Source organism: Nicotiana sylvestris, chromosome 9 (genome assembly GCF_000393655.2).
Source record: "Nicotiana sylvestris chromosome 9, ASM39365v2, whole genome shotgun sequence".
Classification (NCBI taxonomy): domain Eukaryota; kingdom Viridiplantae; phylum Streptophyta; class Magnoliopsida; order Solanales; family Solanaceae; genus Nicotiana; species Nicotiana sylvestris.
In genome coordinates, this window is record NC_091065.1 from 185,578,822 (window position 1) to 185,592,136 (window position 13,315).

Sequence of the window (13,315 nt, forward strand, 5' to 3'; positions counted from 1 at the left end):
AGCGCCCACTCTTCCTTAGGTTGAGTTCGCTATGATCACTACCCTACAGTGCACCATCAGTTCCCATTATTGCACCTCCGCTCCAGAGTTTTTAGGGTGGTTACTCCGGCCGTCAAGGTCAGTTTCTGGGTCAATAGTCTTAGCAGCCGAAGTCTTATTATATTTGTGGTGATCCGAGGCACATTGCTAGATTTTGCCCTCGAGCCTCGAGCAATTCTCAACATCAGGGTTCTTGTGCCATGGTTCCAGCACCAAGTGTTCCACTGCCCGCTCAGCCAGCTAGAGGTAGGGGTCAGACAGCTAGAGGTGGAGGCTAGCCAGCAGGAGGCCGTCCCAAGGATGTAGTTCAAAGTGGTGGGGCCCAGCCCCGATGTTACGCTATTCCAGCCAGGCCTGAAGCTCAGTCCTCCGATGAAGTTGTCATATGTATGGTTTCAGTTTGCAGTAGAGATACTTCGGTCCTATTTGATCCAGGGTCTACATACTCCTATGTGTCATCATATTTTGCCTTATATTTGGTTGTGCCTCGTGATTCCTAAGTGCTCCCGTGTATGTGTCCACACCCTAAGGGATTCTATTGTTGTAGACTGTGTCTATCGTTCGTGCGTGGTTGTTATGGGGGTCCTGAGACTAGTGTAGACCTCATACTTCTCGATATGGTTGACTTTGATATTATTTTGGGGATGGATTGATTGTTGCCTTATCATGCTATATTGGACTATCATGCCAAGACCGTAACCTTAGCTTTGTAGGGGTTGCCTTGATTGGAGTAGAGAGGGACTCCTGGTCATTCTACCAGCAGGGTTATCTTTTATATGAAGGCTCGGCGTATGGTCAAGAAGGGGTGTTTGGCTTATTTGGCTTATGTTCATGATTCGAGTGCTGAGGTTCCTTATGTGGAGTCTGGGCCAGTTGTCCGAGAGTTTCCAGAGGTATTTCCTGTAGATCTGCCGGGTATGACACCCCACAGGGATATTGACTTTTGCATCGATTTGGCTTAGGGCACTCAACCCATTTCCATTCCGCCATATCGTATGGCCCCGCTAGAGTTGAAGGAGAAGTTGCAAGATGTTCTTGATAATGGCTTCATTAGGCCCAGTGTCTCGCCTTGGGGTACGCCAGTGTTGTTTGTTAAGAAGAAGGATGGATCGATGGGATGTGTATAGATTATCGGCAGCTGAACAAAGTCACCATCAAGAACAAGTATCCATTGCCAAGGATTGATGATTTTTTTGATCAGCTTCAGGGTGCCAAGGTATTTTCAAAGATTGATTTGAGGTCTGTCTACCATCAGTTGAGGAGTAGGGCATCTGATGTCCCTAAGATATCTTTTCGCACTCGGTACGGGTATTATGAGTTTCTAGCGATGTTATTTGGGTTGACGAATGCCCTAGCAACATTTATGGATTTGATGAACCGGGTGTTCAAGCCCTATCCGGACTCCTTTATGATTGTTTTCATTGATGATATCTTGATCTACTCCCGCAGTCGAGAGGAGCACGAGCAACATCTTCGGATTGTTCTTCAGACTCTGAGAGGCAGCTACTTATATGCTAAGTTTTCAAAATGTGAGTTTTGGTTGAGTTCGGTGGCGTTCTTAGGTCATATTGTATCAGCAGAGGGTATTTAGGTAGATCCTAAGAAGATTGAGGTAGTCAAGTACTGGCCTAGACCCACATCAGCTACAGAGATCCGGAGTTTCTTGGGTTTGGCGGGTTATTACCGTCGGTTTATGGAGGGGTTTTAGTTTATAGCAGCCCCGATGACCAGGTTGACCCAGAAGGTTTCCCCGTTCAGGTGGTCGGACGAGTGTGAGATAAGCTTTCAGAGGCTCAAGACAACTTTGACTACAACACCGGTGTTGGTGTTGCCCACAGGTTCAGGATCATATATAGTATATTGTGACACATCTCATATTGGACTTGGTGCGGTGTTGATGCAGAATGGCAAGGTTATTGTATATGCTTTGCGATAGTTGAAGATTCACGAGAAGAATTATCCAGTTCATGACTTGGAGTTAGCAGACATTGTTCACGCGCTAAAGATTTGGAGTCATTATCTATATGGCATGTCGTGTGAGGTATTCACGGACCATAAGAGTTTGCAGTATTTTTTCAAGCAGAATGAGCTAATTTGAGTCAGAGAAGGTGGTTGGAGTTATTGAAAGACTATGATATCACCATCTTGTATCATCCCGGGAAGGCCAATATGGTGGCCGATGCTTTGAGCAGGAAGTCAGCTAGTATGGGCAGCCTTGCGTATATTCCAGTTGGTGAGAGACCGCTTACTTTGGATGTTCAGGCTTTGGCCAATCAACTCGTGAGGTTGGATGTTTCTGAGCCTAGTCGTGTTTTAGCTTGTACAGTCGCTCGATCTTCATTATTTGAGCGTATCAGAGATCGACAGTATGATGACCTTCATTTGCTTGTCCTTAGGGACACAGTGAGTCATGGTGGTGCCAAGCATGTTATAGTTGGAGATCATGGGGTTTTGAGGATGCATGGTCGTGTTTGTGTGCCTAATATGGATGGACTTCGTGAGTTGATTCTAGAGGAGGCCTATAGTTCCCGGTATTCTATTCACCCAGGCGCCGCTAAGATGTATCAAGACTTGCGGCAGCATTATTGGTGGATGAGGATGAAGAAGGATATTGTTGTTTATGTAGCTCGGTGTTTGAATTGTCAGCAGGTAAAGTACAAGCATTAGAGACCTGGTGGTTTGCTTCAGCAGATTGAGATTCCTGAGTGGAAGTGGGAGTGTATTACTATGGATTTCGTTGTTGGACTCCCACGGATCAGAGCAAGTTTGATGCAGTATGGGTTATTGTGGATAGGTTGACTAAGTCAGCGCATTTCATTCGTGTGGCAGTTTCCTATTCTTCGGAGTGGTTGACAAAGATCTACATCCGTGAGATCGTTCGTCTTCATGGTGTGCATGTGTTTATCATTTTTGATCGAGGTACGCGGTTTACCTCGCATTTCTGGAGGGCAGTGCAACGTGAGTTGGGTACACGGGTCGAGTTGAGCACACCATTTCATCCTCAGACGGACGGACAGTCTGAGCGTACTATTCATATTCTAGAGGATATGCTCTGCACCTGTGTTATTGAATTTGGAGGTTCTTGGGATCAATTCTTACCGTTAGCGGAGTTTGCCTACAACAACAATTATCAGTCGAGCATCCAGATGGCTCCCTATGAGGCATTATATGGTAGGCGGTGTCAATCGCCGATGGGATGGTTTGAGCCGGATGAGGCTCAGTTGCTGGGTACAGATTTAGTACAGGATGCCTTAGATAAGGTTAAGATCATTCAGGATAGACTTCGTACAGCTTAGTCCAGGCAAAAGAGTTATGCCGACCGTAGGGTTCGTGATGTGTCATTTATGGTCGGAGAGCGAGTTTTGCTTCGGGTGTCGCCCATGAAGGGCATGATAAAATTTGGGAATAAGGGCAACTTAAGCCCTAGGTACATTGAGCCTTTTTAGATTCTTCGGAAAGTGGGTAAGGTGGCTTACGAGCTTGCGTTGCCACTAGATTTATCAGCAGTGCATCCAGTGTTTCACGTGTCCATGCTTCGGAAGTATCACGGCGATCCATCCCACATGTTAGACTTCAATACTGTCCAGTTGGACAAGGACTTGACCTACGAGGAAGAGCCGATAGCTATTCTAGACCGAAAGGTTCGATAGTTGAGATCGAAGAGTTATCCTTCGGTTCGTGTGTAGTGGAGAGGCCAGCTTGTTGAGGCAGCTACTTGGGAATCCGAGTCCGATATGCGAAGCCGATATCCCCACCCTTTCACCGACTCAGGTACTTTTCTATTTTCATTCAAGGACGAACGGTTGTTTTAGAGGTGGAGAATGTGATGACCCAAAAGGTTATCTCGTATTTTAGGACTCATATCGGGGTTCCGAGGTCTTCAAAACCTACTTTTATTCCTCCTCGTTTTGTGTGCGCAGTCCGAGCGTGTTTTCGGAAAGCCTTTATGTGAAATTTGAGAAAAATATCGAGTTTGCCTTCAAAAGTTAATTTAAGTTGACTTCGGTCAATATATTTAGTAAACGGACCCGGACCAATGATTTGACGGCCCCGGAGGGTCCGTAGTAAAATATGGACCTATACGTATGCCCAGATCAAATTTTGAAGTCCTTAGCCCGAGAAATGAATTTTTGAAGAAAATTGTTAATTGAAAAATATAATGGTTTTTAGAAATTGAATAATGCTTGAACTTGTTAGTATCGGGCCCGTATTTTGGTTTTGGAGCCCGGTACAGGTCCGTTATAATATTTTAACCTTATCTGTGAAATTTGGTGAGAAACGAAAGTAATTTGACGTGATTCAAACCTTTGGTTGAGAAAATAGAAAGATTGAACTATCTTGAAAATTTCATGTGTTTTGGTGTTGAATTCGTAGTTCTAGATGTTATTTTGGTGATTTGATCATGCGAGCAAGTACATATGATGTTTTAAGACTTGTGTGCATGTTTGGTTTGGAGCCCCGAGGGCTCGGGTGAGTTTTAGATAGGCTTCGGAGTGTTTTGAAACTTAAGAAAACTGTTGGTATGTTCAGGTCTGAATTGCGAAGTCTGGCTCGCAAATGCGAGTATCGTATTTGCGAAGAATCATCGCATTTGCGATCTTTGGGCTGGGATGGGACCTTCGCATTTGCGAAGTTCATCGTCGCAATTGCGACTTGAACAGTGGCCGCATTTGCGAATAATTGTTTGCATTTGCGAAGACAGCAGGCCAGGCCAAGCTTCGCATTTGTGAAGTATTGGTCGCATTTGCACGTTCGCATTTGCGAAACTGTGATTGCAAATGCGATATCTGCAATTGTTCAAAACGAGTTTTAGACGGGATTTTCAATTCATTTCTTCAATTTTCAAACCCTAAGCTTCAAGAGGCAATTTTCTAAAGAGTAGTTCTTCCCCAAATCATAGGTAAAAGATTTCTAACTCATTTCCTTCAATCTATTTCATCTTTTTACAAGATTTCATCACAAAATCTATGGATTTTCATGGGAAATTGGATGTTTTTGGGTAGAATTTAGGAATTTCAAAATTCATTTTTTCTTAAATTTCGTGCCCAGTTAAATATGTTCACATAAATTGAAACGGAGGAAGTAGTGATTTTTTGGGTTGTTAATTATTTGGTACATTTCTTCCATCAGCCTACATCGAAATTTTATTAATCACTTCATTGATTTTATTAAACTGTCATTAGAATATAGATCACAATCTACTTGGCAAATTTAAATTGTTTGGCTCAGTACTCAGTAGTATAAAATCAAGAGAATATACGCTAATGGATATTTAAAGTCCACGTATAATTTAGGACAAACTACATCACTTACGCAGGGTCAAGACGTATGCATAAAGAAAATAAATAAATAAATAAAAATAAATAAATATAAAGTCATTGATATTAACACTACATGTTTATGACAAACTGCACGCTTTGAGCCATGTCAGCACCATATGTTTATAATACACATTTTAAACTAACATCAGGTGTTCAATAGATCGGGCGATTTTACTAACTCGTTTACGAGGCGATTTTAGTTTATTGTGAAGTTTATTATACTCTTAAACTATATTATAAAATAAAAGTCATCCTAGTATTACTCGAGTACCACATAAACGAGTAACTTAAGGATTTAACTTAAGCAATCAACTTATTAATATTAGAAAATTCAAAAGATTCTTTAGATGTATACTTATCTTTTTTTTTTTAGATTACTAACTTTACTTATTACCGATAATTATCAATAATTAACCTTTTAAACGTATATGATACTATGAAAACAACTTTAATACAATTTATGCATAAACTCGAGTAACTTATATTAAATTCTATACTTTAGGGACCAGTTAGTTAAACTAGGACAGTTCACTAATTCAGAAGCGAATTCAGGATATAAAATTATAAACTCTATGGGTTCAACATTTAAGGTTGTTAGTATTGAATTCATTATATCCTTAAAGTTATGAGTTCATATCTACAATTTATTGCGATTTTAATAAACCATTACACATAAATTTGTGCTCCGTGAATTCAATTGTAACCGTTGGTATACGACTACGTCTGCCGCCCCTGCACTTATACTGTTGATTGACTTTCTGCATTTAATTGATATCTATAATTTCGTCTTTCACCTACTTCAAGTCTATATATTTATGAATTTCATGCTCCCCACCTAACTACTTGTACCATTTATCATCAACACAAAAAAGACTAGCCCTAATTTAATTTATGTAGACCTAAACTTTAAAAGCTTATATGTTACAAAACTAGAAAGAAATTTATGCTCTTTATGTCCTTCTTCAAGAGTGTCCTTTCCCCGTCCTCCAATCGTCTTAGAAGAGAAGACTAAGTTGAGACGAATTACAGTCTGCCCCGACCCCTCCTTAGTGACTTTGGTCAGGAAGGAGAATAGGACAATAAATAGAACTTCGGCACAGAATTAAATCTTCTATAGACGAAATTTCAGACTGCTTAGTGATAAACTACGTGTATTGTCATGAAAATCATCTTCTTGATTTTTTGTTCCTTTCTGAGCTCAGTTTCACCCAATCAACAATCTTATAATGCAATATTTAGCTTTGGTGATTCACTCGCCGATACCGGAAATTTCCTTCTCTCCGGTGCCCTAGCTTTTCCGGTCATCGGAAAACTCCCATATGGAGAAACTTTCTTTAAACATGCTACTGGCCGATGCTCAAATGGACGATTAATTGTTGACTTCTTTGGTAATGTTTCTTCTATTTTTTATTCTTATGTTTATTTAAATGTTAGTATATATAAAATGTTCGTAATTACATGGTCCAAAGAGATTCAATTTAATATACCAAAAATAATTTTTCCATATATTTCTAAGTTATTGACTTTCTTCATATAAGGAAGCTCTTTTCCTATTTTAATGGTAATTGCGTCCCAAATAATCTGTTAAGTTGCAAGTTTATATCTCAGGTACAATATTCTTGTATTTCTTTTTAATATTATTAAATCTTTTTGCTCCACCACTGTTTGAGCGCAATAATATTTTGTTTTTATTAATACTTAAATACTATATATAGCATAGGCAAATTCAGGTCTTACATTCTTGCAATCTTAACATTTTTAGTCTGGCAGCTAAAAATATTTTCACCCGCCAGATCCAGTCCTCGGAGACCGGGTTTATCTGAACTCAATACTTTCGGTGCAAAACATAAATTTATGTGTAAAAATTTAATAAAATTATAGCAAATAGTATATATGAACCCATAACTTTAAAAATATAAGCGGCTCAAAGCTAAAAGCCTTAAAAATTAAACTCAAAGAGTAATCTTGTATCCACCTCTGGCCATCTGTAGCTGCCGCTGGTGTATATTTCATGTATTACAAGTGTATAATGTATACATACTGATTATATACATATTATACCTCGATTATACTGGCTAAATTTTGTAAAAATTAAAGATTAGGGTTATCTTTTTGTTGCGGCCTTTGTTGGGTTGATGTGTAGTGTAAACGTTTCTTTTTTTTTAATCTCATATTAAAATTTCTAGTTCCGCCACTAATTTAAAAGTAATGACATTTTATTTTCATTCTACTAAATGTAGCGGAGGCATATGGATTGCCATTACTTCCACCCTATTTGGCACTGAAAAATGGCGTAAAAGCCGAAAATGGAGTGAATTTTGCAATTGCTGGAGCTACTGCAATTGCTGCTGAGTATTTTTATAGTAAGAATATAACAATTTTATGGACAAATATTTCGTTAACTAACCAGTTGGGATGGTTTCAGGAAGTGAAGTCTAACATTTGTGCCACAAGAAAAGGTATAGTAATGACAACTTTTAATTTTCCCATGATTTTGTTTATTATTTTTAAATATTGGTTATTTTTTGCAAAAATTGCTGCAAAAATTTGTTTGACCTTTTGCAAACACTGGTTGTTTTGATATGCCATCTTTTAGTAAGCTTTCAACATCTGTCGCTATAAGTTTGAAAAATAAATTATTGTTTTTTGGTAAAAATAGCACAAACAAAAAGAGTTGGGCTAAAAAATCCCTATAATTTGTGGGATTGTTACATAAATAGCCGATCGAATTTACCGCTTCCTTTTCCTAATAGATATATATAAATTATATATTGATTATACACAAATATATACATATTATACATGAATTATAAATATATTATACATCTGCCAATTTATTTTTAATTTATGCTATTAGGTCGGCGGCTATTTAAATTAACTCTTCATAGTTTTTTCTTAATTTTCCTTTGTGCTTTATTAATTCTTTTTAATTTTGGCCTGCAGATTGTAGAGAATACTTTAAAAAATCACTCTTTATAGTGGGGGAGATTGGAGGCAATGACTATAACTACCCCTACTTTGTCGGTGGAAGCATTAAACAACTTAAAGCTCTTGTACCAGCAGTAGTTGAAACTATTATTGAGGCAACTAGTGTAAGCTTTGACTCCATATATATATATTTCAAGTTTCCTATCTTCTCATTTCTTTGGTTCAGTTTACAATTTCTTTCTCATATCATTATCATAATTAGGGTCGTACATATGTCGGGTTGGTTCAGATTTTACAATTACCAAACCAAACCAATTGTGTCGAATTATTAAATTTAAAGACCAAACCAAACCAATAAAACTCGGGTTTTTCACTCTCGGGTTTTCGGGTTATTCGGATTTTTTCAGGGGTTTTTTTTCCGGTAAAATCTTCGTAGAACAAAACACATAAATTATGCTCAAAATATTTCTTTAGTCCTAGTAAGATACAACTATATAAAGTATTTTCCAAGAAAATAATACGAAATATGAGATATGTCATGACATTATCCTAAAATATTCAAGACAATAAAATTATGTAATATAAATATTGCTAATTAAAAAGGCATAATAAAAATAAACATAATCTAAAAGTACTAAGTCATGCTAAAATAAGTAGACTAATAAGGGATTATTAAATATATGACTAAACGCTAAAGAAAAAATAAAAATAGGTTATGCATTTTTATTTAAATTATTGCAAAACAAAAAATAGATATTCAATACATTCCCGTTCGTAGTATTGAATTAAATGTCATTTGTTAGAATTAGTATTGATTTGATTTTGGTTTGGGCTTTTGTTAGCACTATTTAATTTGCTAATGTTAATGGCTATAAAACTTATTGGAACATTCAAAAGTTCTAAGTCCAACCTTAAAATAATACCTCAAAAAATAAAATTATAAAATCTTTTAAGAAAGATTTATAAATTACATCACAATAAGTATTTTTATATATTAAATATATCTAAAATTTATATATATGTAATGTCGGGTTGGTTTGGTTTCGGTTTGACTTTCTTTAGTTAAAACCAAACCAAACCAATTATGGTCGGGTTTTTTTCCAACACCAAACCAAATCAAACCAACCCATAGTCGAGTTTTTTTTCTCAATTTGGCTCGGATTATCGGGTTGGTGCGGTTTGTTGGTTTTCTTTGTACACCCCTAATCATAATGTGCTCACATGACTGTAGTAATAAATATAATGTTGGCGGTGCTTACAATAGGGTAGGCAGTCTACATTACACTCTTTGCATGTGGGGCTTTTCCGAATCCCGCATGAATAATGGATATTTTATGCATCGGCCGCTCTTTTTTAGAATGAGGTCTTGACTCACCCAACCTTAATATTTAACTATTTTTCATAGTTAAATATTTAAATATTATGTATTGGCCTAGGCCATACAGCCTTAATATTCAACATATTATGAGGTCTTGACTCGAGTTTGAGTCATGGAAGGAACCACTAATTCTTGAATTAAGATAGACGGTTTACATCACAGAGGCGGATCCAGGATTTGAAGTTTTTGAGTTCCTACAACGACTTCGAGTTAATATAATAATAACTGGGCTCCAGTCAAATATTTGTAGATACTTAGTGAATTTTTTAATACAAATACAGTATTTGAGCAAAAGCTATTGGGTTCACCGGAACCCATAACCTTAAAGCTGAATCCACCCCCTGCTACATTACACCATTAATTTGCGATCTCTTTCTGGACTCTGTGTGAATACATGATGTTTTATGTACTGAACTTGTAATACCTCAGACTTTAGATAAAGTCTCACATCGGCAAAACACAGGTGTGATGCTTTGTATATAAGTTAACAAGCCTTAGACCCCAATAACGCGTTTTAAACCGTGAGGTCTAAGTCTAAAATGGACAATATTACTAGCAAGTTGGACTGTTACCGGACTTTCTTTTTTAGAATGAGGTCTTGACTCACCCAACCTTAATATTTAACTATTTTCCTTCATAATTTGCTCTTAATTAGGTATTGATAGAGGAAGGAGCAGTAGAATTGATAGTTCCTGGGAATCTGCCAATTGGGTGCTCAGCAGTTTACCTTACCTTGTTTGGCACCCAAAACAAAGCAGCATATGATAAAAATGGATGTCTCAAAGCCTACAATGCCTTCTCTAAATATCACAATTCTCAGCTTAAACTCTCCCTTGAGAAATTAAGAGAAGAATATCCTCATGCAAAGATCATATATGCTGATTATTATGGAGCTGCCAAAAGATTTTTTCATGCCCCAAAGCATTATGGTAAGTTAATTTTATTATGATGAACTTAGATTCATGCTTTTGACAATTGCTTAATTACATCTTTCTACATTTATATTATGAGTAGTTTAATTTATTGTTGATTAATTTGATTATCATAGTCCGTTTCAAAAACGATGACAATTTTTTATATTAAACTTTCTATTTTAGCCCTAATAAAAAGTTTTTATATTTACACAAATATTTATAACTTGATTTAAACCACAAGCTTCAAAAGTCTTCATTTTTTTTTTTAAATTTCTGTGTCAAATTTGATTTTATGTGAATATGAGATCTTCCAAGTATAAAAGTGACAAAAGTATGATGAAATTTAAAGTATGTTTGTGTCTACATATATACCATTACGGATAATTGGAGCAACGGTAAAGTTGTCTCCGTATGACCTATAGGTCATGGATTCGAACAGTGGAATCAGCCACTAACGCTTGTGTTATGACATGCGGCCTACATCACACCTCTTAGGGCTCGTTTGGTACGAAAGACGGGATTAAACTTGAGATGAGTTTATTCCACGTTTGGTTGGGATAAAATTATGGTATAACTAATCCCGAGATCATAGTATTCTTATCCCCATAGAAGGGTGGGATAACTAATCCCTGGATAATTAATCATGAGATAACTTGTTTCCTAACCAAATATCCCCTTAGGGTGCGACCCCTCTCCAGACCTGGCTGAATACAAGATGCTTTGTACACGGTGCTGTCCTTTTTTAATATGTGTGGGTTTATACACATAAAATTCTCAAAAAGGTGCAGATATATTGAGGTTTTATGACAACTTTGTTTTAGGTGCTAATTTTGTGTGCATTCAAAATATGACAGGATTTTCCAATACATTGGTAGCATGTTGTGGAGGTGGAGGGCCTTACAACTTCAACAATTCAGCAAGATGTGGTCATATTGGATCTAAGGCATGTTTGGACTCTTCTAAATTTGCAAATTGGGATGGAATTCACTTAACTGAAGCAGCTTATCATCACATAGCCAAGGGATTACTCAATGGCCCTTTCACTTCTCCACCTCTCACATTTTCTCCCATTAAGCAAATTTAAACTAACTTAATTCTCATTATCATAAAAATTTCTATCTGCATGCCAGTGCAAAAGAAAATACAGGAGTTAGCGGCGGACAAATTTTGTCGCTAAATAGCAATAAAATCCTTTGCTAATTCTATTTAGTAATGGATTATAAGACAATCTTATTTGTTACAGGCTATTAGCTACGAATTAGCAAAAACTCTGTGACTTATTCCATTTTTAGTAGGGGGTGTGTGTGTATCAAAATTGAGTGCAAGTGTAGATTTGACAATAAATTGAAATGTAGAGTATTGTTGGTGAAGACATTTTTAGCCGCGCATGTTATGCTTTTTCTTTCTCCCAACAGTTCTATTGGATGTTTTTAGCTACTGCCACTTGCTCCAACGACCTTAATGTTATCAATCTGTATTAGCTATAATATTATGAAACAGTAAATTTGCTGTAACAAAAAGCAAAAGTAGGAAAAACAGAAAACAGAAATTTGTAAATAAATTTTAGAATGAAATCGAGCCCGCTGAATGCACAGTGTCCTTAAGGAAAGTATTCCCCTCAAATACCGGAGGTGTTAGAATATTATCCTTCCAGGATAGAATGATTTGACTCGTCAGAGTATCGGTACCTAAAACATTGGTGAATTGCGAACCACTCAATTGATGTAAATCACACTGGTTTATTTTGTGCAGAAGAAGAAGAAGAAGAAGAAGAAGAAGAAGAAGAAGAAGAAGAAGAAGAAGAAGAAGAAGAAGAAGAAGAAGTTTAGAAAATTTCGAAGGAAAAATTCTGGGATCAAAGCGAATTTTTACCCATTTTCTGGCACTGTTTCTAAAAATTTGCAACCTTTCAGAAACAGCCATGGCTGTTGGTTCAGAAACAGCCATGGTTGTTGGAACATGAAGGAATATTTAAAATATTCCAGGAAAAGAATTTAAAAAATATTCGGGAAAAAAACAGACTGAGTCACGTCGTGTGCGGGTCTTGGTTTATTCCAGGTTGACTTTTTGATAATTAATTAAATAATTAAAAGAATATTTGTCCAAAAAATTAATCAATCAATCGATCTTTGACCGAAGCTGAAGACAAGCAAGTGACGATGACGAAGGCGCGAAGCTTACTTTCTTTCCAACCCATTTAACACCAAGGGAAGTGCTTTCTTAATATAAGCACATTCCCTTTTTTTCCCACTACCAATGAGGGACAACTGCTCTTTCCAAAGCATAAGGGGACAACGCACTTTTCCTTCACATTTCTTCCCTTCATTCTCATTCACCAACCTTCAATCCCATAAAGACGTAAAGAACGTTTTTCCTTTTAATGGGTCTTACACGATGTGAATTCGGATTAATTAGATTAGTGGGTTCCGGATACTGTGTAATTAATATAAAAATATGATTTTTTACACTATCACTATAGATTAACTGGTGATAGCACTCCAATTACCATTTTTACTGAGTTATTGATTAATTTTATTGCTCCCTCTGTTTCAAATTATTAGTCGTGATTTCTAAAAGTAGTTGTCCCAAATTATTTATTTTAGAAGTTCAAGACATAATCAATTATTTTTTTCTTATTTTATCCTTATTAGTAATTGTTCTTGAAGATGGAGATAACACATAAGTAGGTAAATATTCAATAAAGAGAGATCATATCTGAAGATATAAATAAGGGT

General features: G+C 36.7%; 1 protein-coding gene across 1 annotated transcript; it reads left to right on the plus strand.

Annotated features, from left to right (window-relative positions):
• The first annotated feature begins 6,276 nt into the window (after nt 1-6,276).
• On the plus strand, nt 6,277-11,952 carry LOC104233024 (GDSL esterase/lipase At5g45910). The gene is made up of 5 exons (XM_009786331.2): nt 6,277-6,748; nt 7,601-7,819; nt 8,304-8,452; nt 10,322-10,595; nt 11,435-11,952. The coding sequence occupies exons 1-5, from the start codon at nt 6,520-6,522 to the stop codon at nt 11,662-11,664; spliced, it is 1,101 nt and encodes a 366-aa protein (XP_009784633.1). The 5' UTR covers nt 6,277-6,519; the 3' UTR covers nt 11,665-11,952.
• The last annotated feature ends 1,363 nt before the right edge of the window (nt 11,953-13,315 follow it).